This window comes from Aythya fuligula, chromosome Z, assembly GCF_009819795.1.
Source record: "Aythya fuligula isolate bAytFul2 chromosome Z, bAytFul2.pri, whole genome shotgun sequence".
In the NCBI taxonomy this organism is placed as follows: domain Eukaryota; kingdom Metazoa; phylum Chordata; class Aves; order Anseriformes; family Anatidae; genus Aythya; species Aythya fuligula.
The window spans coordinates 45,532,386-45,558,287 of record NC_045593.1 but is presented as its reverse complement, the minus strand read 5'-3'; the positions used below and the strand labels follow the sequence as shown (position 1 = coordinate 45,558,287).

The 25,902-nt window shown below is 48.4% G+C and overlaps 1 protein-coding gene across 5 annotated transcripts in view; it reads left to right on the top strand.

Annotated features, from left to right (window-relative positions):
• Positions 1–11,204: 11,204 nt before the first annotated feature.
• Positions 11,205–25,902, top strand: part of PTCH1 (patched 1) — a 70,954-nt gene continuing 56,256 nt past the window's right edge. For 2 of the 5 annotated variants that reach the window (XM_032205857.1, XM_032205861.1), the window contains exons 1-2: positions 11,205–11,379; positions 17,823–18,015. In XM_032205857.1, the coding sequence (XP_032061748.1) occupies positions 11,377–11,379; positions 17,823–18,015 (196 nt within the window). In that variant the 5' untranslated portion in view covers positions 11,205–11,376. Of the gene's footprint in view, positions 11,380–16,551; positions 16,750–17,391; positions 17,453–17,822; positions 18,016–25,902 lie in introns of those variants that run through there. The other 3 variants (XM_032205856.1, XM_032205860.1, XM_032205859.1) reach the window with 2 other exon arrangements.

The following is a 25,902-nucleotide window of genomic DNA, read 5'->3' as shown; positions in this document are numbered from 1 at the left end:
GCCTTCTTCACCACAGAAAACAATTGATGTCTCCCCCTCTCCCTCAGTTGAGTCACACCCAAAATTGTAAGCAGAGCTGGAGGGATCATTTCAGAACAAATACAAGCTTAAAGCAGGCATTGCTGGCAGTTTGAAAGAGTGTAATTGCTTTATTCCATTGTTTCCCTCTCTCTCTCTTTTTCCTGCTAGCGCTGTATGTTCTGATTGCTGCAGGGACTGGAAGTGGAAGTGAGGAAATGCCATAAAACAGCTGTTTACAGAGGACTGTTAGCCTGCTCAGAAGCATTAGAAATCTCCTGAGGACTTTTGTATACATGAGGTTTTCAAACCAATTGTACAAACTGAAGAGTACAGTCAAAGTTTCAGATCAACATCCTCACACCAAATGACAATTATTGTTATTTATTTATTTATGCTGCGGCAATAAGAAGAGGTGCCATAAGGTTAGGCAGAGTGCAAAAGAGACTTTCTTTTTTAAGCTTCAGATTATCAATGGACTTTATTAAAGGTGTTGCATGTCATTTGTCCTGTGATAGCTTAAAAAAGCATTAGGCAGGATCATAACCCTCTTAAAGTAGATATACAATAAAAAGTTTGATTACATATAAAGAGGAATAAATATCCCCAAATACCCTCCACTTCATTGTCAAGCAAGATCACAATGTTTCAAGATACTTTAATTCATCCCGAAAATGAGTAAACATTTGAGCAAGGTCCCTTTACCTTCCACTGAGATTGCTCACATCTGAAGTAAGCCAGAAATAACTGGAATGCCATGAATTCAGATCCTTTCATCTGAATTCACTTTCAAGTGTTATCAAACTCCTAAAAGATAGTCCCTATCCTACACTTCAATTTAGTACCTAAACACAAAGATGTTTGTTCAAACCCATCTCACGAAACACATGAAAACTAAACATTTTTCACTTAAACACCATTTGCCCATCAGATTAGCAGAAGAGTTCTAGAGGTCTTGAAGTCCCCCCTGTATTATAGCTCTATATAATGTCCTCTGGAGACTGAGCACCATGCTGAAGTCAGCTTTGTTTTTAAATTTTATGCAGTGCCATTGGCTTTATTGGAATTGAGTTAGCTCTTGTTAGTATTCTCTCAATTGGAATTGACAACCTTTCATATGATCTGACCACTTCAATTTATAGAAGTTATTTATGTTTAATATATTTTAATAGAGGTGGCCAACATTCTACTAAAGAAATTCACTTTCAGCAGAATCTTTCCTCTTTTTGAACATTTTCTTAGTGCAAAAGAAAACTGTCTCAACAGCTCAGATTTCAAACTGAAGTTCAGCAAAAACTGAAAGAGCAGAACTGAGGAAGTGGTTTGGAAGGTTTCAGAAAGCTCAGGTATACTCACGGATGTTTTTGTTACCTTTTTTTTTTCAAATTATTTTTGCTCTTTTTTTCTTTTTTTTTTGGCGGGGGGGGAAGGGCATTGGGGGGTAGAAGGAAAGGCAGCAGCAAACTGGAAGAGACATTTGGAGAATAGGCATGAGAAGAAGAAAAATAAAAAAAGAATCACCTGCAAGGTTGGTTGGCATGACATCTTCTTGTAATACTTGCTAAACATGCAGCCTTCAGAATCACAACTTGTCCAAAAGCCCGTGTCCTGTCTCCCACCTGTGCCTGTCTGTTCAAACCAAGGTCTTTTTGACCTCAACATTCAAACTCAGAATTATGGCAATCAAAGCAACCTTTGATTTTTAAATTTCATTTTCCACAGTGGATTAAGAGATATGTTCTACAAGTTGCTCTAGTGAACTCAGTATTTCCATGCCAATGACCATTCTGCATGAAAGAAGATGGTGGGATCCTGCCATTGACTTGTTTCTACTTTGAAGAGGAAGGGATGGGAAAAAAATTATAATAGGTTACTTTACCTAATTTTTTCTTCATATCACTGTTGTGGTATTCAAATTTCTCAGGAATTTCAACAGAAAAATATGGATTCCTACTTTTTTTTCTTTTCTTTTTATCCAACTAACTTCAGAAAACACAAGTTTGGAACAACTTCCTTGTGGTCTTGCAAATATCAGGGTAATCCAAGGGATCAGCCAAAGAGGTTTTTATGTACGGTGGTGGCTAAAAATTAGGAAATATCAGCAATTGTAGTTATGAATTCATTTTTATTTGGTATATATCCTACTTTTTGTTTTGTATAAGAAAAGTCAGTCCCAAAAAAACATATATTATGTAGCAAGAATTAACAATTACTCCCTAGTGATACATATATAACTTCCATGACACTTTTGCTGGGATTATGGGTCAACAGTTTATTCTTAATGAAAGAAGAAAAAATGTTGCTGTTATGACACAGGTGCTGAAATCTTAGTAACAGCTCCAGACCAATGTGAAACCTCTGTAAATCATGACTCCCTCACAAGACAACAAACGGGAAGGATTTCCCCAAGCTACTCTTATTTTGCTAAGAGTGTCATCTTGTGGAATTCTTGGAACACTCTTCAGCCCTGATTGGCAGCTAAAGAGGAGGATTAGTTTTCCTCCTGGTGGAGTAATCCATTATAGCTGAGGGTGATTGCTTTTAGGAAAGCAGTGTGTCAATAAAACAAAGGAAAATGTGCTTCCCTGACAGATACCACTAATGAGACACCATTCCTTTTTTTTTTTTTTTTTTTTCTTTTCTTTTCTTTTTTTTTTTTTTTTTTTTTTTTGCTTTCTAGAGGTATTTCTAACAACAAGGCCTTGTGGTTTTGTTGTTGCTGTTTTAGAGGGGGTGGGGAGCCTTTTTTGTTTGTTTTTTGCTTTTTTTTTTTTTTTTTTTTTGGTTTTGAGGTGGGGGAGTAGGGGAATTGATTGTTGTGGTAATGGTGGTTTGGTACGGTTTTCCTTTAACCTGCAGCAGCTGCACAGACCTTGTTATCAGACTGTTGTAATCTCAAATCAAAAGACACTTAGCAGCTACAGGACTGCAGAGGCTTTGTCACACCTGGTGGGTTTGAATCTCCCGTTTCTATACCACAATAATCCTCACCGACAAGCCTCTGTGGTGCTGATAGTGATAATCAAAGCATACTTTTTTCCTCTTGATATCACACTTCAAGAGGTGTTTCTTCAGATTCCCTAAATCTGTCAAGCTTTCTGTGATGCCTGCTCTAGGCCACAGGACTGCCAAATCAATGGCAGCCATAATCAGAAATGTCAATTCTGAGAGTGGAATTTATTTCCTGTAACCAAAGCTGTACTCCGTGGCCCTGTGCCAAAAGGGAATTTCATTTCTCTTTAATTATCTAAAGCAATTCATGCTCTGAAGCATTCTTTTTGAAGTAACATGCCAAGAAAATATGGGTTAGAAGATTTAATGATATTATATAGGTCAGCAGACAAGGACACAGTTTTCAAAGTACAGTTCAGCATAATTCGTTGTACAGTGGCTCTAAATTTAACCTCGTGTCACTCAGCCCACACAGCTTTCATATAGGATATTCAAACTAAATATAAAAGGCTAGAAAGGCTGCTAGCTGGAGATTTGAAAGTGTTGCTCCTCTTTATTTGCTGCATTTTCAGGAGACTTCACTCTAGACAGATAACTTCTGTTGCTAACATACATGCACAGGGCTTGCAAAAGGTGTTCTTTATAAAGTGCTGAAGAAGAAATAGACATTTCTAATTGTTCATAAAGTCTGAACTGAGATGGTTTCTTTCATAACACATGAGTAGGCCAAAATGAGCAGCTTTCATGATTTTGAAAATAGAAATGAACTCTCTAACTAGCTCATAATACTAGGACTCACCCAGATGGAAGAGTTCTGCTGAATAAATCAACAGTACTACTTCATTCAAGAGCAATTAATTCTCAGTGAAGTCAACACAGCTGGATATAAGCCCATAGCTCTAAAAGGCTGTGTTTTTCTAAGCTCTTCCATCCAGATATCATGTCACCTCATTTTGCAACTGAATTACTGCTCAGAAAAGATACCACCACGAGTATTTTAGAAGCACAAATTTTACCAGGATACGAACACTCACTTCTGCTATGTGAGGTCCCATTTTTTTGAAGTGGGTTCTTGTTTGTTTATGTATTTGAGGAGGGGCTCCAGACTGCCTCTGAAGTGGAGGAAATTAAGTGCTTCCCAAAATGAAGAATAATGTATGTAAACAGAAAATGCAAGTCATACCTCCCCAACGAACTGAATAACTGTTACCACTACTGTCAGCAAAAGGTGGAAATAGCCATTTGCAAGATGGCAGAAGCCCCAGCCAACTCCTCAGAGGACAAAAAACTTCTTTTTTTTTCCAAATAAAGTTCAACTGTTGTACAAGTAGTAATGACGAGATACAGGGAAATGAGTAAGCATTATAAATGACTGTAAACATGTGTTTGTGTCTCTGAGTAGTTAGTTTAGTGAAACCTAGTCTATTTGCCCAGTCAATTTGTTACAAATGAGTACAGAATGCTCAATAGCATATGTTGCTGAACTTAACTAACGTGGGTACTTTCTTACGCTTCACATTCAGCAAAGATTTAGTAGCAAAGCATTACAATGTAGTTTTATGTTAGGGTAATAGCATAGTGAGTGCTAAGACTTCATTAACTCATTTGTTAGTAGATTAAATAATATCTTTAATAAAGAACTTGAAACTGCCAAAATAAATGTAGAAAGTGTATTGTGATGCACGATTCTTGGGGGAAGCGGGAGAGAGTTTCTCTGTGCATTCCTTCCCTACTTTACAAAATAAAAGACAAAATTTTTCCATTGTTATTTAAGAGGAAATACTCTACCACAAGAGTGTCTTGGGTTACAGTTCATAATACAGTATTTTTACCCAGACTCATTAAATATTGTAGAGAAGACTAACTGGCTGCTCTTCCCCCTCTGAAACATGAAAGTACTTGACAAAATGAAAAGGCATAGAAACCATGCAATGCGCAACTTCATAATGTTACTGAGGCAAATAGCTGGCATTTATCTGGGGAGAAAAATTCTGCAGCTAACTTAGCTGGGATGAAATGCGAAGCACAGCCTTTCAGTTCTTATGCTTCAGGGCCTAAACACACCAGCAAGGGACAAAGCAGATTTCTGTCTTGCCATCTATAGTTGAAAAAGTAAATGTCTGAAGAGGAGAGCAAAGTGAGGCTTTCGTCTGAACAGTTTGGCACTCAGACCCGCTGGGCTTTTCTGAAGATGAACTGCCAGTTTGTGAAAATGAGAAGATGTGTAGGTGGTGATAATATCTTTTATTAGTCCAACTTGTACAGCTGGAGGGAAAAGGATAACTTTTAGGTGCACAAACCTTTCTGTTATTAAATACTCCCTTCAAAAGATGCACCTGGGAACTAAAGCTCATAACCGCAGCAGACAGTAGAAGCCCTGGATTCATTAGCGGTTTTAGGGCATACTTCCTTTCTTCCGTTTTCTCCTCCAGCTCCCTCCAAAGAACTCTGTGTGTTCCCTAGGCCATAAATTACTTGTTTATCAACTATCTTACGAGATAACAGTTCTTAGCACCCCTTCACGCTACTGCAGAGGCTCAAATACCTTTCCTCTCATTTCTAATGAGGCTCTGTATAATTAAATCCACAGGCACTGTTCCTAACTTGCACGTAACTTTGAAGTTTGATGTTTCTCTTTCAGAACTGAAGAAAGGCTTTTGTACCCACAAGTTTACCTGGATTCCCAACAACTCCAGTTGTTCCAATTTAAAAATAAATAAATAAATAAATAAAACTGCCTTTTTGTTATATCTTTACATATGTGATCCCAACATGACTATCACTCCATTTTGAAAGTAGAGATAAGTTCAGTTAATGGCACACGATGACAAAGGAAACCTCCTTGCTCCTGACAGCCTCCAATGTCCTACAACACACCGTGGGAAGAAGAGTGGATTGCTTAGCCTTCTATAACATTTCCTTGTGCAGCAGGCCTGTGAATAAAACACATGCAGAGTCCCATGACTTGCCAAGCACTACAGGCACCTATATGCCCAAGGATGGATGGTTCACTGAATTACAAGTCCCTATGGCATGGCAATGCATGGATCTGGGAAATGCTGCCGTAGGAGCTGGACCTTTACAGGCTGACACACTCCTTGACGTGTCCTTCTAACTGTACATTCCAAGTCCTCTTTGATCACCAAGGCTGCAGTTTGCACCACACCTCTAGGCTGACAAATCAGCTTAGGAAAAGGCCACAGAAACTTGCAGGCACAATGGGAAACTTGACAGCTCTATCTTTGAGGCTGATGGAAGAGACCATGTAGAAGATCTGCCTCTTTGGCTTTCTTACTTGCATTCTGTCTAGGAGTCCACTGTGTTTCTTTCATGAACACAGAGGAGAACTTAAGGGCCTGGTTTATTAGCTCAGTAAGCCTGGGAAACCTCTTGGGCCAGGGAAGGCCAAAGAGTGCAGCCCAGAGATCATTTGCTTTCTGCAGAGAGCTTCCCTTACTTGTAAATTTCTGTTAGCATGGAAGGAATCATTGATATGACATTGGATCGTGTATCCTTGGTATGTCGTTCTGAAACTAAACCATCAATGTTAGTTAGTTAACAAATAAATGATGTAAATCATATACTGTTAATGGCTTATAGAAGACAGACTAATTCCCAGCAGAAGAGTTTCCAGACTTATCAATTTTTTTGAGTATCCCTAATAAATAAACAAATATATAAAGCAATATTTTTAAATTAAGTCAGTGAATTTTGGCAATATTTTTAAATTAAGTCAGTGAATTTTGATTTCCCTTGCATGATTAACAAGATTATTTTTTTTTGAACTAGACCAACCAGAGGTAGGGTAAAACATTTAATGTTTTCATTGATGTAATGTTCACCACATTCTTAATGGAAAGCTTTCTATGATACCAAAGTAAAGTGGACAGGAAAATAATCAGATTTCATAAGAGCTGAATACTAGGAAAAAAAAAAAAAAAAAAAAAAGAATAGGACAGTTTTCCGGTGATATATAGACATACTTAAAAAGAAGACTTCAAGGAAGGATAGTGCAAAATAGGGTATGGAGAGTTACTGTATGCAAGTCGTGATTCCACACTGTTTGGACCAGCTGTAAAATATAACGGAGAGAAAAATAACAATGATTAGAGATTCAGAAAATATGCTTCTGGGGAAAAGTTAAATGAAATGTCTAGAGACTCAAAACTAAGGAAAACCATGGACAGGTTTTTGGCTTGCTTTAGGGTTTTTGTTGTTTTTCTTTGTTATTTACTTATTCTAGTGTAAACAGAAAGAAAATAAATGTTATGTTCACTGTAAAGAAGACAAGTCTAAGCTATAGAAAAGGACATTTGGGTCTGACCTTGGTTAAAACTTCCTAGCTACTCTGTTCTTCCAGAAATGTCATATGGACCAACCCTGTCTTAGAAAGGATGATGGACCAGATGACACAGCTGGATCTAAGACTTCTAGTGGGTTTTCCTGAAAGTTTTCTTTCAGTTTGAACATTTCTTCCTTAAATCACCATCTGTGATTTAACATACTCATGGTACCTTACCAAAGGGCTAACAAATTTATAACTACAGCTGTTCTTTCTCTGTATAATAAATGAAATCAAAGCAGTCAATACCTTCTTCTTCCACCTCTTCTTTCTACTTTTTCTGCTCCAGAGCTGAACACTAGGCTGAAAACCACAGGACTTTAACAGTAGTGGGTGATGAGGACTCCACACTCATTTTCTTGATAGTGAGAGTCAGCACTGAATTAATAAGGGACTCTTCTAATAAAAAGATTGTTGGAAACTCACTTCATTACAGCATCAGATTAGCAGGTACTTGGTACCAGATTCACTCATCCAGACATGAGACTGCCATGACTATAGCTAGGCTGGGAGACAGCCCTCTCAGTATTAGCCAGGCCTCTGCCTTAACTGTGTCCCCCAAGGGAGGTGTGACACAGAGCCACTGACACCATGGCATTGTCACATGTTGAAAATGTTTTTCTTGGCAGTGCTGTCAGTAGTTACAACCAAAACAGCTTGAGCTTAACACATTCAGAAGTGAAAGAAAGTACAGAACAGGCTTGAAATTCAGTCTTTTTTAATACAGAAGTTACTAGGAATAAAAAAGGTTAAGATCCTGCAGCATGGTGCCACTTACAGAGAAGATGTCTTTTTTTAAGCAGCAAAACCTTAGGAAAGTCAGGTTAATTTTCTCACTTCTTCCTTCCATTCCCTTGCGAAGCACTGAGATCCAGTCAGAGTGAACTTCCAGATTATTGTTTGTGATTGTTGGTAGAGTAGATGCTGCAGCACTGGCCACTGTGGGGTTACCTGTCTGTGCTAGGCAGCTGTGTGAGGTTTGGAAACCATCTACCAGAAGCCTCTGAGCTTTCACGCTTGAGTAACCACCTTCTTACAATTAATCTGCAAATGGGAACTCACGCAGTCACTTGCACTTATTCAGGACAGCGTGATTGTTCATGTTTGCCAGGCTATTAATTTTGTTCCCCACCATTTTCAAATGTTATTGTCAATGGATTATAATCATTGCTCCTGTTGAGAGTACAGGCTGTGTAGTAACTGGATCTATGTGCAGACACAAATGGCTACTTGCCACTTAGTAATAACTGCTATAAGTAAAGAAGATTTTAGTGAAGCTATGGACAAAATATCAAATAATTTGCTATGTAAGACCATAAATAAAAACAGTTTGTTTTGCAAAGCCCAGCTTGACCAGCATATTGCCTCCAACAGAGTCTAGGAGGAGGTGTTTATGGAAATAGTATAGAAAATAGGATGGTTATGAAATAATTATTTCCTGCTTTAATCTTCCAGCTATATATAACCACTTGTATTTACATATTTGCTTAAATTGTTGCATGAGAGAATGAAGAAACTGCCACCATTACCTCTGGCTTCCTCTGACAAACTCTGGGTGATGCCCATCCATGTTTAATTTTTTTTAGTTTCCTTTCTATCACGTCTGGACAGTTAATGTCTGATTAAGTTACTTTTTCTGAACACATTAGGAATTTCAGTGCCATGGGGTGCAGAAGACTCAGGTTTGCTGGGAAGGAAAGAAGAAACTGCAGCAACTGGGCTGACAAATGGAAGAGGCAATGAAAGCTATGGTATTTACCACAGATGTACTTCTGATGACAAGCAAGTGAGGAGGCTTATAACATATTTCTCAGGTTATCTTCCCTGACATTTCCTAGCTCACACTAACAACCCACTTCTTTTATGTTTTTTATCTTTGTTTGTTTTGTTTTGTTTTCATTCTTTGTCCATACCTCATGCCTCTTTCTAAAACCGTGTACTCGCACATTGTGTTACTTCACCCCCCTTCCCTTCCCTAGCAGGGCAGCTGCTGATTCTTTATGGGGCTGTTCTGCTCTTCTGCCTCCCACCTGTTCAAAGAACAGCTCTGTGGCTACATGGCATAGCTAAGCGAGGCACTGCAGAGGCTTATCCTGCCCGATATGCAGAGCCTGAAAGCACTGGAACTCATTATCAGGAGTTATGATGAGTTTCTCTGGAAAAATTGTCAAGGTTGAATGTATTGGGTGGGAGGACAGACTGAAGGATTACAATCATGACATCTATGCACCCTGTATCCCTGCTGTCTGTCTCTTGCCTAAGTATCTAACTCTGTGATTGATCAGTGAGGCCATAAAAAGTGATGTATGTTTTTCATGCACTCTTTAAAAATCCTGTAAAATGTCTTTTCCCATGCTCTTCCAACTCTTTATCATTGACACAAGCCCCTCTGTCATGTAAGAATAATATCAGTTTTGTAGGCAAAATATCCTTCTTGTTCATTATTTTGTTGTCTAGCCTGGCTTTATGTAGATAAGAATGGAGTTTGGCTGTATAATGCAATCTGATCATGAGATGTTCCCTAACATTTCTTCTTATAGAGTTTTTCCATTCTTGAAAGCAAATATATAAACCTAAGATACGCATTATTCCCCGCTACTGGAATTCAGTAATAGGAGTAATATAAATAAAACATGGCTTAAAAATATAGAGGAAAAAAAAAAAAAAAAAAAGGCCATGAAATCACTGAACCTAATCATGAAGTATGTTTTCTAAACATAACACAAACAGAAGTCTCTGGGCAACTTGGTCACAAGACTACAGCAATACGGAATGTACTTTATTCTCAAAATACTTTGTAGATATTGCAGATCTGACAGCGAATCAAGCGTGACTGACTGGAATAAAAGGATCTTCCATGAGCAATTAGCGACATGTCTTCCAAGACACATCACTTGTTCCTTGCAACGTGTGCTAATCCAGGAGCAACTCTTGAAGTCACTTTTCCCAGATCCTGTAATGATACTCAGCCACTGCAAGACCCTGAAAAGGTGGTAGCAAATTTCTGCGCAGTTTGTTTCCTGCTAGGAACTATCCAAGAAGATAGTGAAAAACGAAACAAACAAGAACAACAAAAAAAAACCACTGCTCCTTCCCAGTGACAGCAGCGCTCGGGTTTTGTTCACAGGAGCTGGTTTCCTCGCTTTGCCTTGCTCTGCCACCTGAAAGCTGACTTTCTAGTGACCTCTAGCACCGCCGAGCAGGACGGGCACCAACACCTCGGGCACAAACGCGCTCCGTCGGGGGCAGCGCGGGGTGCAGAGCCGCCGGGAGGAATCTCGGCGCCCCTCTGCTCGCCCAGATTTTGGCACATTTGGCAGGCAGACTGCGCCCCACCGGCGGGCACCTTCCCTGCTCCCCATCCTCCGGGGGGCCGAGGGGAGAGACCCGGGCGCTGTGCCGGGGGGCAGCGGGGCCGGGTCCGGGCGGTCGGCACGGGGCTCCCGCTTCCTTTGCTTTTTTCCCGGAGTTTATTGTAAAGGGGTAAAGTTTGCGGGCTCGTCACGTGACCCTGACAGGTCCTGCCTATTGAGAGCCAGACCACCCACATGGAGGACGATGGAGCTGCTTAATAGAAACAGGCATGTAATTGTGAGCCTTTCCAGCACTCTGCAGAATGCCTGCAACCTAGGAGGGTTATTTTTTTTACACTTTCGGTTCCTTTGGGGTAAAAAAAAAAAAAAAAAGGAGAAGAAGAAGAAGGAAGAGGAGGAGGAGAAGAAGAAGAGAGGGAGGGAAAGAAAGGAGGAAAGGAGGAAGGAAGCAAGGAAGAGAGGAAGGAAGGGAGGAAGGAAGGAAGGAAACGAGGAAGGAAGGAAGCAAGGAAAAGAGAAAGAAAGAGAGAGAGTGGGAAAGAAAGATAAAAAATATAAAGAAAGCGACGAGGAAAGAAAAGGGAGAGGAAGAAAAAAGAAAAAAGAAACAAAAGGGAAAAGAAGAGGGATCGGGAGCAGCGAGCCGAGCGGACGCGAGGGGGGCCGAGGACGAGGAGGCTGATGCCCCACGACAGCCGCCAGCAGCGCTGAGCGAGGCGGCACCGGCCCTCCGGCAGCGCACGGGCAGCGATGGTAGGTGCCGGGGGCGACCCCGGGCGCGGGGGCAGGGGCCGGGGGCCGTGGGCCGTGGGCCGGGGGCCGGGGCGGTGCCGGGGGCGCTGCGCGGACCCCCGCGGCGGAGGGCCCGGGGCCGGGCGGAGGGGGCGGGCGGAGCCGTGCGGGGCCGGGGGGCGGCGGGGGCCGTGCGGGGCCGTGCGGGGCCGGGGCTCCCGTCCTGCCCGGCAGCGGGGGGGGGGGTGCTCGGCGTCGTGTCCCCGCTGTGCGTACCCCGGCGGCTGCCCCCGTCGGAGGAGCCCCCCCCGGGGAAGCGCCGTCCCCGCGGTGCCTTCCAGCGTCCCCGCGGGGGTCTGTGCTCGGCACCCGCATCCTCTGCACCTGTGCGAGCGGCGGCGCCGCCAACCTGCCGCGCTGCAGCATCCAGCCCCCCCCGGGGCCAGGCCGTGCGGCACGGGGACGATAACGCCGGGCGGCCCCGCCGGAGGCTGCGGTACCTCTGCGGGCACCGGGCAGCCCTGCTGCGGGCGCGGGGACCGGCCCTGCCCGCCGTGTGCCGGGGCTGGGGGGGAAGGATGCTCGCCGACATGCCTCCCCCCGGCGGGGGGCCGAGCGAGGAGGGGGCTGGTGCTAAGGGGCGCGCCTGAGCCGGGGTGGGTCTGTGCCGGCTCCCGGCCAGCCGGCGGGGGGCTTGTGGCCCGGGGTCTCTCGCGTCGCTTGGGCACCGTCCCGGTGGGTGTACCTGGTGTCCGGCCGGGGCCGCGCTACAGCCGCGGCGGGGCAGGATTATCACCCGACACTGTGCCTGCGGACACGCTGCTAGGGCTGAGGAGGGAGGGGGGGAAGGAGGAATCCTTTAAAATCTATTTGCTTTCAAGAGCCGGTAGATATAAAACTGGCAGCTGACTCTGAATTAAAACGTCTCGGGCTTCTCTGTTTTTATCCTTATTTCACACACACATGCACGCACTCACACACACACACCTTTTATTTTCTTCTGCCTTTGCCACAGTGTATAAAGCCCTATTGAGACATGTAGGCGTGATGTGTAAACCGGATTAGCAGTATGAAAGAAAGACATACAATGAGCCTGAATTGTTTTACTTCCTTTTCATTTCTCACGCCTATATCTCTAATAAATTTGTTGCTCCAGCAGTGGGTCAAAGAGATCGTGTCGCTCAGCTTTTTTTCTGCGAGACCCGATGGCAGAGATCATGAAAATGAATGCCCTGCCCTCTGCCAAATGCAAGACTTGAGCTATATCGCTACACAGGCTCGGTGTTGTCCGGGCTGGCTAAAAACTGTTCAGTGTAACTTTCCCCCCTGCGTGCGCATTAAAGTCCTGCAAGTGGCAGGGCACCGTGCCAGACGGGAAAAAAAAAAAAAAAAAAAAAAAAATCTGTTTTAAAGACGACTTGGGTTTATAAGGCTACAGCCCCTCGCCGGGCAGGACAAGTTCTGCTGCAGCCGGGATGCCCGCCGGGTGTCTCCCGGCGGGGACGGGGCTGCAGCTGCGGCCGCCGCCCTCCGCTGCTCCCGGGGCCCCGGCGGGGCAGCGCGGAGGGCCGGCGGCCGCGGGAGGCGCATCTCCCGCAGCCCTCCGCGGGGAGAAACGCCCGCTCTGCCGGGCCGGCGCTGTAGATCCCTCATTTGCTCCTTTGCGGCGTGCAGAGCGGCTCTCCATTAAAGGAGATCAGGGGTAATTAGCCGCATTATTTTGACAAGCTGGCTCGAGCAGCTCCCTTTGCTTGCCGGGCTGAGGAGGGGGAGCGGGCCGGCTCCGTGCCGCCGCCTCCGTGCCCCTGCGCGGTGGCGGGGCCGGGGGGACACGCGAAGGCAGCTCCCCGCGGGTGGGCTCCGCAGCCCCCCCGTGGGGTGGGGTGAGGGGAAGGGCAGGCCCCGCACCCCGGCGCTGCTGCGGTCCGCAGGTGATGGGCAACCTGCAGAGACGCGTTACAGTAAAGCAGGGTCACGGCGCTGCACACCCTGCCGGGGCTGGTCCCTCGCGTGGCTGCGGGGAGCGTGGAGCTGTGCGGCGTGTGGGGTTGCGGTGAGCACGAAGGTGACCCAAGCAAGAGGCAAAGCCTTGTAAGATGAAGCCACTCTGACCAAAGCCCCGGGATTCTTGCGTGCCAGCCCTGGCGGTCCAGGAGCAGGGGAGACCAGGCGTATTTCAGTCAGATTGCAGGCTGCAGCCCCTCCACCCGCGGGGACACCTTCCCGGGCCTTGGCCACAGGGCAAGTCCGAGATGAGACATCTGCAGGTCCCAGGCGAGCTGCTGAAGGCAGAAGCAGCCCTTGGTGTGGAGGAGCAGTTGCACACAAGGCCCATGCATATCACAGCCAGCAGTGCTTACAAATGTAAATAAGGGCAGATTGATTAGGAACAACATTATCGCTGGGAATGTAGCACGCAGGCATCAGCGATGAGGCAAAGTGGGGGCAGCCACTGCTCTGACCACCCAAGTGGAGACTTTTACACTGACACTTCTTCCTTGAGGAAAAAAAAAAAAAAAGGAAAGAAAGAAAAAACACACACACAGAAACAAGGCCAATTAGATCCCTGCAGTAATTCATCTCTTGTGTATGCTTTAAAAAAAATAAAAAATCCCTCCAGACCACAGGGAGAGAGGGGAGATTAAGATAGCGCTTGTTAAATTTGAGTCCTCAGATTGGGTTCTGGGAGCAGGAGCGAGGACCGGAGGTCACCGGGCTGCTGCGCAGAGCCGAGCAGGCAGGAGGCGGGGGGCAGCCCCGGGGGCTGGAGGTGCTTGCAGGGACGGGGCAGTCCTCCCGGGCTTGGGAGGCTGCTGGGAGGCTGCAGCCAAACGCCTCTCTCTCCCCCGGCCCCTTCCTTCCGCGCCCCCAGCCCCGCTCAGACCTGGTGGCACGTCGGCTCCCAGCGCGATGCACGGCTGAAACTTGAGTTAGAGGCGGCTAACTGCCTGCCTCCTTCCTTCCCTCCCTCCCTTCCTCCTTCCCTCCCTCCCTCCCTCTTTCTCTCCCTCCCTCCCAGGTGTGGGCTGCAGCCCCCAGCAGAAAGCCTCCTCCAGCCCCGTGGGCTTCCCCCTCCCGCAGCTGCGCGCCCACATGTGCTGCCGGCAGCCCCGCTGAGGGCAGCCCCACGCAGGGCACAGCCCCACGCGGGGCACGGCCCCACGGGGCAGGACGCGCCGCCCGCGGCCACCAGGCGGCTGCGGGGACGCGGGGGGGAAAGGCCACGGCATCGCCCGGGGCCGGCCGTGTCCCCGCCGGTTTGACCACGGAGGCTCCGCAGGGGCCTTTTTTCTCTTTTTATGCCACTTTTTAAGCCCCCGTCCCCCCGTCCGCAGCGAGCGCGCCGGGGCGCGGAGCCCCTCCGCGGCCGGCGGGGGAGGCGCGCAGCTGTAGCTGCCGCAATTAATGGCTGGTCCTCAATGAGCGGAGACGGCGAGCAGCCGTGCCAAAAAAGTAAACAATCACGTATAGTGCGAGAAGTGTTTAGCGCGGCCAGGCAGCCTGCGCTTCATGGATTTTTACACTAAAAACATATTAAAAGTGGCTTTCCTCAGGTTTCAGTTAAAGAATGAGCCCTAAGTTGAAACAGGCTAGCTACCGCGCGGCTTTAAATCCCTCAAGTGTTAAGTTTTCATTGTGTTTTTCTAACTGGACGGAGTGGTTTTCTTGCATGGAACCGAGTCTCCTCTTTAGTTAAAAAAGAAAGAGAGAGGGAGAAAAATCTGGCACTTTCCACCGCAGTATCCACCACCCTGTCATTATTTCTGCAAGCCTGGGAATTCAGCTCGGACCTCCCAGTATTTGTTGCAGCTTGAGGCCAAGGTGCCTCTAAAAGGATTTTCTTTTAAGGGCTTTAGAAATCGTTTAATGCTACTTTCCCCCCTTTCCCTCTGTTTTTTAAAAGAGAGGGGAAAAAATAAATATATATATATTTATGCGTGTCGATCGCGAGAAAGTTCTGCGGCGTGCATTTGTCTGCAAGCATCCCGGCCGAAAAAAAAAAAAAAAAGGGGGGGGGGGAGAAGAGAAAAAGAAAAAAAAAAAACTTTCTTGAAAAGAAAACGAAGAAGAAAGGGGGGGGGGAGGCGGTGTGGGGGAGGCATTCCTTAATGGAAGTATTGCATGCAAAGAAGGCTGGATCTCTTTAAGGCTCCCCCTGAAGCTGGAGATGCACACACAAGGGTTGCCTGCCTGGGTGGTCTCTCTACTTTGGTGAGCTGTTGCTAAGCAGCTAATAATAGTCATGTTTGCTGAGTAATTTCTGCCCTCCCCGAGCCAATCGCCTCGCAGAAACCCAAGCCATCTGACAGCCCCAGGGGCGGGCTTTCAGCTCTTTTTTTTTTTCTCCCTCTCCCTCTCTCGCTCTCTCTCCTCTCTTACTCCCCCCCCTCCCACCCCTCCTCCTCTTTATCCAAATGGAGAGAGTCCTTTTTTTCTTCTTCATCTCATCTCTTGAGCCGAGGGGCTGCAGCTCGCCGCTGCCGCGCACACGCCGGGGGAGAGCGCCAGGCAGCCGCCCGCCCGCCGCCGCGGCGGGGCCGAGCGCGGAGCCCCGCCGGCCCCGCGGCCCGCGGGAAGCAGCCCGGCGCTGAGGCAGGATGGTGCAGCGCGGCCGGGCAGCGCAGCAGCAGCAGCAGCAGCAGCAGCCGCCGCGGCCCGCCGCAACGCCGCCGCGCCGCCGCCGCTGAGCGCCGCCGCGGACAGCGGCTCCCCGGAGGGAGGCAGCGGCGGCCGGAGGAGGCGATTTCCACGGGAGCCGAGCACAGCGCGGCGGCGGCGGCAGCCGGGGGGGGCCGGGGGTCGCGCCCGCCCGCCCGCCCCACCTCGCTGGGCGCGGGGAGCGGCCGCCGGCACCTCGGGGTGCGATGTGGCAATGGGAGGCGCGGGGAGCGACTCGGCCGGAGCGGCCGCGGCGGCAGCCGCCGCCCCGCGCCCCGCGTGAGGCGGCCGCGCCGCAGCAGCCCCAGCAGCAGCCGCAGCAGCAGCAGCCGGAGCCGCAGCCGCAGCCGCGGCAGCCCCCGCAGCAGCAGCAGCAGCCCGCGGCCCGCAGCGCCGCCAGCCCCCTGCGCCCCCGCCGCGCCCCGCGGCCCCCGCCGCGCCCCGCGGGCCACCGCCGCGCCCCCGGCCCCCCGGGCCTCGCCGCGGCAGCGCCAGCGGCAGCTCCCCCGTCCCGCCGGCGGCGGCGGCGGCAACATGGCCTCGGCCGCTAACGCCTCGGAGCCGGAGACCAGCAGCAGCGCGGGCGGCGGCGGCCACCCCGGCCGGGCGGCGAGGAGCGGCGGCAGGCGGCGGAGGAGCGGAGGCAGCCGGCGCGCCGCGGCGCCCGACCGGGAGTATCTGCAGCGGCCGAGCTACTGCGATGCGGCGTTCGCCCTGGAGCAGATCGCAAAGGTGCTTCCCCTCCTCTCCCTCTCTTTTTTTTTTTTTTTTTTTTTTTTTTTTAATTCCTCCCCCCGGAGCGCCGCGCGAGCGCCAGCGCTGCCTTTTTTTTTTCGTTCTTTTTTTTTTTTTTCTTTTTTTTTCGGCGGGGGAGGGGGTGGCGTGCTTTCCCGCGGGGGTGGAAGGAGGAGATGGAAACCCAACAGCCACCAATAAAATGCTGGGAAAAAAGAGAGGGACGTCTGTGACTCTGTTCGTGCGGGAGAGAGTGCCCTCCTTCCCTTCCTGCCTCCCCGCCCGTGCCTGCTCCTGCGGCGAGCGGGGCTCTCGGGGCGCTTCCTCTCCTCCTCCCCGTCCCCTCGCAGCGCCCCGAGCACCGGGACGGGACGGGGGGGAGCGAGCGAGCGGCCGCTTTCTTGGCAGAAGCCGTGCTTTTGTCAAGCGCACGCAACGCCGGGGCTGCCCCCGGAGGAGGGGGGTCCCGGGGCGGGGGCAGCGCGCAGCGCCTTCCTCCCCCCGCGGCCGGCAGGGGAGGCAGAGCCGCGAGCACATCGCCACCCCCCGCCGGCCGGGGGGCTGCCGGCTCGGGCCGGGCGGGGATGGAGCCGGCCGCCGGCCCCTGCCGGCCCCCAAAAGACGCCGGGAGCGAGCAGCCGCGGGAGGCTGCCCGGCCGCGGGGAGCGCCGCGTTTGCAGGGAGCGGATCTGCGGGCTGTGTAAGGAGGGGAACGGGGGGCAGAGAGGAGAAGAGGGGGAGGGAAAAAAAATAAAAAGGGAGAGATCCATGTGGCTGCCCTCTGCCGCTCACAGGCGCTGCCGTGACTTACAGATGGCCGCTCGCACGGCGCTGTGGGAACGAGCTGCTGGCCGCGCAGCGCTGCTCACCGCGTGGGTGCTGCCTCCAGCAGCCGGCCGGGCTGTGTGGAGGGGGTGTGGGGGGCCGGCTGCCTGCTCCCGGCCGGCCCGGCCGCCTCAGTCCCGGCGGGGGGGGGGGGGGCTCCCTGCTGGGCCCGGGGGAGGGCGGCTCGGGTGGCGAGCGGTGCCGGTGTGGCCCCGGTACCGACTGACCTCCTTCTTGCCTTGCAGGGGAGAGCGACCGGGAGGAAGGCGCCGCTGTGGCTGCGAGCCAAGTTTCAGAGACTGCTCTTTAGACTGGGCTGCTACATTCAGAGGAACTGCGGCAAGTTCCTGGTGGTCGGCCTCCTCATTTTCGGGGCCTTCGCTGTCGGATTACGGGCCGCCAACCTCGAGACCAACGTGGAGGAGCTGTGGGTGGAAGGTAAGGCGCCGGGGCGCCGGCGGACACCGGCCCTGACGCGGACACCGGCCCTGACGCGTGCCCGCCGGTGCCGGGGGCCGGCCGCCGGTTGGCGCGGCCGTTGGGCGGGCGGTTGGCGGGGCGGCACAACCGCCGCTCGGCGGTACCACTTCGCCGCCCGCGGCGGGGGGGGGGACGGGGACGGGGATGGTGTCGGTGTCGGACGGGAGGCGAAGCGCAGAGCCGGGGGAGCGGCTGATCCGCGCGGCGGGTTGCGGGGCTCGGCGCCGTGCGGGAGGGCGGCGGGAGGAGGAGGAGGAGGAGGATGAGGAGGAAGGAGGAGGAAGGGGGCGCCCCTCCGCCATCTTGGGAGTGCGCACGCCCGCGGGGCGGGGAGGGGAGAGGAGGGGAGGGGAGGGGAGGGGGGTGGTGTGGAGGGGAAGGGGGCGGGCGGGCTGTGTGTGGTCCCTGCTTCTGGACGGCTTTCAGCGGCGGGGGGGGGAGCGCTCGTCGCGGGGCGGAAAATAAAAAATAATAATAATAATAATAAAATAAATAAATAAATAAAAAGCGGCAGGGCTGCGGGAGCACGGCTCTGCCTTGCGGGGGGTGGCTGCGGCCGCCCTGTGACGGTCCCCGGGTGCTGCGCCCCTCAGTCAGCAGCGCAGACCGTTGGAAAGAAACGGCTCCTCTTAACGTTTTTGGTTTTTTTTGTTTTTTTTTTTTTTTTTTTGCCTGGCCGCGCTGCTGCTCGCTGTGTCAGGCCGGAATGCTGGGTGCAGGCGGGTTCCCCTTGCTCTCCCGTCACGGCTCCGCTGCCAGGACGGGTGATCCCCTCCTACCGCCACCTGCTTTTCCGATCAGCCTCACGCCGCGAGACCGCGCGCTGACCGAGCCCGTGTGGCTGGCCCAGCAGCGAAAAATCCAGCTGTCAAGGGGGAAAAAACGCGTTTTTGCGGAATAGCCACTCGGTGCGGTTACTGCCCTGACCTCTTCTGCTGGCGTTGCGGCTCCTTGGGGTGCGTGGGGAGGTCCTGAGCGCGAAACCTCGCTGAAATTGGTCTCTCAGGCTTTTATGGCCAAGGTGGATGCATGAGGCAGCTGGTTGTACAGAGCTGACCCGTGCGATTTGAGATTGCTTTCCATGTTAGAATTAAACAAGGTGAATATTAAAACTTGGTTTAAATGGAGAAAATTTAAAAACCCTTGTGTGTCTGGGTAGCGCAAAATGTCTAGTTAATCACATTGAAATAAAATATTCTGGTTTTAATTTAAATTAACTCACAGTCTTCATGTTCTAGTGCAACGTGACACAAAAAAAAAAAAAAGCATGCTAAATTGTGGAGACTGTACATTTCTGGTCATGAACAAGGGTGTTATACAAATACAGCAATAATGAACAGCAATTGCGTGTTTCTGTGGCTAAACTGCAGGCAGAAGTACAGGGCGAGCATTTGAAATGGAAGAGGTACAGAGAGAGGTGGTGTCTGAAGTGGTGTTCTTTCTAGGCAGGAGTGGAAAGCGGTGACCAAACTCACTTTGCTGAGCTAGGGATACCCGGTCCTCCCTCCTGAGCTTGTAGTTAAAGTACGCTCTGTGGAAGTTGTTATACTAAGGGGCCCAGTAGATCAAGCTTTCTTTTAATAGAAGCAGCGTCTGAATTGCACTGTTTATTAAAATAACAGTCTTCTTTTTGCCTTTACCTTTTGTTTACCAAGAATTTGAATGAACTGGGCAACGTTGGCCAAATATGGTAGATTACTCGAAATATGTTTCGAGTCACAGTTGCAATAAAATGAGTTTTGATTTGCTACTGAAGCTTTTTACAGTTATTACTGCTGAATAAATTGGCAGTATTTACACAAAGAGACTGGTTTTATATGGTGCATTTCTGAATACCATGGAGCGTGGAACATAACACAGCGCTGAAGTTTGCTAGAAGTAAACGGCTGCTTTAAAACTATAACACAATTAATTAAAAATAGTGAAGTGAAGTTTGAATGAGTTTTAAGACCATCCACATTCCAAGATAAATGCTTAGTAGTCTGGGCCTGAAGCTATTATGGCTGAAATATTTACATAAGAAGTTCAGAAACCCACCTGGTAGGCAAACTTTCAAAGAGAGAAAAAGCAAAACAGATCTCCAAAACATCATTCTTTCAATTTTCTTGTAGTAGGCTCTCTCTTTCAGAATTTGTGCCAACACTCCTGGCCTCCTGATACCAAAGTGGCTTTCCTCTCAAATTGTTTCTTGGCACTACGTGTTGCAGAGTAGCATTTCTTTTTTTTTTTTTTCTATTTTTATTTTTAAAAACCCAGCCCTGCTCTGGCTGCTGTTCAGAGCACTTCAGTTCCTGCTGCATGCCCCGCAGTGTGCTCCCAGTCTGTGCTCCCGTCTTGCGGTCTGTCTCGCTGGCACCCTTGAGGGGGCCACACACGTGGCTCTCCCCGGCCCGTCAGCAGGTCTGTCATCCCTGCACGCACACCTTCCTGTTGTAGGGTGCTCGCTGTAGTTTCTTGCACAAACAAATCCCAGACTGGCATTTTAATGTTATCCACAGCCCTTAGGCTTTAGTTGAACTGCTATGTGTGGGTGTCCGTGTACACTGGGGTTGCAGAGACTGTTTAGCATCTTTATACATCATACACCCTTGAGAGAACAAAAAGGGCTTTGCATTGATTTCCTCTGTGACTGAATTTTGTTGGACACAGACGAGGTTTTAGAAACATCCATTCATAACTAGGAAGTGCTCTGGATGGAAAAGAAATCATGCCCATAACTGGTTATGTTTTCTGCTGCCACTCTAATAGGCACTCTAAGACCCTGGCCTGTGAACAGCAGTCACACATGTAAATTTACAGCCTCTCCTCCTGAAAGAAGGTAGTTTTGTGGCTCCAGAGAAGATTCTGCTAAGCGGAGCTTGAAATTTGACTACTGCAGTGCCTTGAATGGCATTAATTGGAGCAGCTCGTAAGGGGAGAGATGCTCTCGTGTTGTTCCTTGATACTTCATTTCATGTTGCCATTGTCTTGGGATTTTTTTTCCTCGCCTTTTTTTCATGCCTTTTTCTTCTCTAAGAGGTCAAAGATCACAGTGGTCTTTCTTTACTCTCTTGCTTTCTGAAGTTTTTGTGCTATCTGTAGCTCAGTTGAACTCTTCCCTCTGCGAGTAGTTTTCTGTATTGGTAGTCCTCTTTGCACAGCTAACCAAGGTCTAACACACAGAGCCCCTTCGTTACAGCAGCTGGAAGCAAGAGGGTGCGTGATACAAGCAGGGATAGGACGACCTGCAGGGAAGAGAAAATGCCTCAGTAGTCACAAAGAAAGATCAGTGTTGGTACTTGGAACAAAGCGTTCTCTCATTGTGAGTGAATTAGCGCTAAGTGTGTACAACAAACTGTAAGCGAAGATTTGAGTGATGTGTAGTATTATTTTCTTTTGCTCTTAAGGGGCAGAAACCAAGTGACTCTACTGTCGTACTTGCGGCTAACCCATCTTAAAATACATTAATTCACCCATGCAACACAAGAGTGAGGTGAAGAAGAGGAAAGCATGTGAGTGATGCAGGAATCAGTATTATTTCCGTAGCTTCTCAGTTTGCTTAACCCAGCAAGATCAAGTGCAGGTGGAGAGGGAAGTTATTCTTAAGTTCTGCCTAAGGCATCAGTTAACTTTACACTAGTATTCTTTGGAGAAACAAAAAAAAAAAAAAAAGAACAGTAGAGGAACAGATCCTTGTGAATTTGTTGTTTTAAGGAGACAAATTTATGTGAGCGGTCCGGAGTAACATGTTTGGTTTCAATACAGTTAGCAGGAATTGACCCAGTCAGTTGTAATTCAGTTCTTCCGCAAAGACTCGCGCTTGTTCGCAGCAGCAGAGTGCTAAGTACTGTTTGAGGCACGCCACCACAACACTTACTTCTGGGGCAGGATTTCGGTGGGCTGCGAGGCAGTGTGGGGAGTCGTGTCCCGTTGCATCACCAAGCCCAGCGGTTTCCTGCAACACTTGCTGGTCTCTGAATTCTGCCTCGCACCGTGTTGTGTGCCTCAGAGTGCGTAAGGGTTCATTGAAAGGTGCTTATCTGGAAAGTTTCCAAGCCTGCTGTTTTGTTTGTTTGAATCGATTGAGATTTACTGTGTGGTTTCTCAAACGTGAACGTGCCAGCGGTGTTCCCACGTGAGGGCTGTAGAACCATCACCTATAGGCCGCATGCTGTGTTTGAAGTTTGCTGATCGAAATGGGGTTGTATTTCAATCCATGCTTCTGTTTTGAAGGTCAACATCAAATCCTAGTATTTAGGCTTTACATGATGTTTGTGGGTGAAAACATCAGGACAATGGGTATTATGTTTCTGTGGAGTGAGCCCCCCTCTGTTTTCTTATGCTTACATGTTAATAAAAGGCATTTTAAGGTTTTAGTGATGTGGTTGTATGATCGTTGTCCTTTAAGGGCCTGCTGTTGAAATCAGAGTCACTCGGGCTCTCAGTCAGCGTTCATCTTGACAGGTGTCCACATCACTCGCTGCTCAGGGTTGGTGCTCCCTGCTGAAAGGCTCCTGCATCCAAAGCAAAAACAAACCAGTTTCGGTGTTTAAACTCCCGTAAGAGTTTCAGTGAAGGTATTGCCAGTGACCATCTGGGGTCATTCAGAAGGCGAAGGGCAAAACCCTGAGCTCAGCGAATGCAGTGGCAGAAGGCAGAATAACCTGAGCGTGGCCAGGCCTCTGCCCGGTGCTGGTAGGAAGCTGCAGCAGGCTGACAGGGCCCCTGCTGTGGGAAGGGCAAGAGGAGGGCCTTCTTCTGGGGAGCTCACACCCACCTAGGCTGTAACCACAGGGTAGCCTGGGTCCCTCTGCCTTTCAGACTTCAGAGGTGTTTAATTTACTCAAGGCTCCAGAAAACGAATCGTCATCATTATTTCCAAACCTAACATGCTGTGGCTGATGTGCGTGCCAGAATGCGCCCTGTAGATCCTTGTCTGGGAGGGTCTGTGCTCTCCTCTGTTGCAATGTCTGTTTGAACTGCTGCCTCGCTTGCACCATTCCTCGCTTCCTCTCTCCTGAGCTCTGCGTGACGTCCCGCACCCCGCGGATTTTGCTGGTTGTGAACGGGGCGCAAGGGCATTTCGGTAGTTGTGGAGAGCCTGGTGATTTCCATGCAGAAATGCTGGGGCGAAGCAGAATAGTTGAAATCCACATTGCCTTCTTGTTGGCCCCCATGCTGCTGCTGCAGAGCTGGAACAGGGGCAGTATAGGTAAGCAGTAGGCTGGCTCAGCCGTCGGGCTGTCTGCTGCTGTAGTTGAGGTGCTCTGTGGAGGCGTAGGACAGAACAGAACAGAAAAGTTCGATTAAAAGGGACCTACAGAGATCTTTGAGTCCAATGGCCTGACCACTTCAGGGCTAACCAAAAGTTACAGCATGTCATTGAGGACATTGACCAGGTGGCTTCTGAAATCTGGCAGGCACGGGGTGTTGACCACCATGCTAGGAAGCCTGTTCCAGTGTCTGACCACCCTCACAGGAGAGAAGTTTTTCCTAATGTCCAGTCTGAACATCCCCTGGGGTATTGGTATGGGTGAGCGGTTTGCTGGTTTGCTACCACCTCCTGTTACCCGTTAAATGGACTTTTTTTTTTTTTTTTTTTTTTTTTGGGTAGAGAATGGGCCTTCTTTCTTCATTATTCCTCAGCAGACACTGGGTTCAGGCAAGAGTGAACTCTAAAAGCCATGGGTACTCGAACTCGCTTTCAACAGAAAATGCATTAAGGAAAACTGCCTCCTTACCCCGAATCCATCTATTTTCATGATTTAATATTTCCGTGGGAAGAGGTGGTCAAAGCCCTGTTATTAAATAGTATTTGTGGTATATTACTCCCCAGAAAGTAGTAATACTACATAGTGTATGCACGTTCTTGACCGCACAACAAATTTAAAGGCTATTACACGCAAGTGGATATTTCAGTTACACATAACTGTTAGGAGGCTCCAAAATATGACAGCTTCCAGATGTATGAACCGACTGATCCCTTTGTTTAGATTATGCACCACAGCTGATGCCTAGATTAGTGCTGGCTGGACAAAGCTATGGGAGATTTGTCTGGTTTCCACAATGCCATGTTTATATTTCATTTGGATTTCTCCTTCAAAGCTGACCTCCCTGTGACCTGTTGGAGCTGTGTCCACTAGAATGCAAGTTTTAATGTGTCTGCAACAGCTTTCCTTTTGGTGTCTAATGGAACATGTTCTTCTTTTGACACTCATGGGCATTTATGCACTACCCCTTTTAACTTAACAGTGAATTATGCACTTCAGCCTATGAGCATCCAGGTAAAACTCTGCTTGTAAAGTTTTCTGCCCCACGGTTAGCTTTTCAAGAATATTCTGATTGGTTAAAGTAGTGTTTGGATTATAGACCTTGTGGGACTGTTCCTTGTCAGGCATTTTCTCCTGTCTGTAGAATAAATTTCAGTCTTCAAGTCTTTGCACAGTGTTGTTTCTCTCTACAGATGATGGTGTGGATGTGCATGCATCTAGCTGCTCTTTTTGGAGTTCAGCAGGAACTGGAATTACAGAATTTTACTCAAAAGTTAATTCTTCTTTGTGGCTACCGTACAATTAGATATATTTTCCTCGGTCATCCTTATTTATCTTCAGTATGCCTTTGGTTCCCCTCATCACTCTGTGTCTGCTGCATTGTATGCAGGAGGTCTTTCCCTGTTTGTATTTGTTAGTAACTGTACCTGGGAAAACTTGAAGAAACCAGTAAAATCCCTCAATGGCTGAATGATTGTTTTGCAGTAAGATGTGTCAAGAGTTCAGAACGATACAGCTACAGAACTTGCGTTGTGTAAAACCACCACATACTTGCAGAAACTGGATGAGTTTCTACTGTTGATGATTTACTGGGGGAGCAGATTCCTGAGGTGGTGCCTCACAACAGAAAACTCGGCACTTTGAAGTATCATTTCTGCACTTCTGTGCATAATGGCCATTTCATTTCCATGTCCAGGGATCAAGAATAGAAAAGTGTTCTGCTCCTGTTCTACGTGATCTGTGCTGTTTTATTATCTACTTACAGTGTGCTAAATATGATTTATTAGTACTAGATACGATAGGCTATGTTGATTTGGAATAATCTTGGCTCATGGTTCATTGCACTAGAAATAGATGGAGTGGAACTGCAAAGAATAATTTTTAATTCAGAAGATAAAATATTTTTTTTAATTCTTTCTGTTTCCTCTCTAAACTTATTTTTTTTTCTTTGTCAGGAATGTTTAATATCCATACATACAATTTACGTGCTGTTGTTTTTCTCTGTTATTTTCATTCAGCATCACCTCAGCTGCCATAAACATCCTGAATTTGGCAAAAGTATGTTTTCTAAAGGAAAAAGTCCTTTACAGAAACTGCTGATCATATATACATTTTGATGTATGGAGAATTCTAATTTCGGTTTTTAGAATGCATGTCTTGGCTTTAACTTCTGCTTGGTTTTGTGAAAACTTAGTTATTGCAGTCCTTGAGCAAAATATATAAGAGGTAAGGGAATGAGTAGAACCATAACCTGACTCTTTCTGCAAAGGTGCTGCTCCTTTAGAGAATTGTACTGAACTTAATTTCAGCTTTAAATACACAAGTAATCGTTGTATATTTGAAACATGTGTATATTGCTCATGAGCAAGAAAAAGCTGGTATTTTTAAGGCATATGTGCAGTGTTGTACATGCGTATACCTGAACCTGGAACTGAGCCCTTAAACCGTAATACAGTCTTCATTTACTAACAGTAAGACAAATTAAAAGAAACAGTCTTCTCTTGTTTACCTGTCTGATGCATTTCTGCTTTTCAGTCAGTAACCAAAAGCTAAGTGCAACAAACTAGAAATGAGCACTGTTAAGTCAAGTTGGATG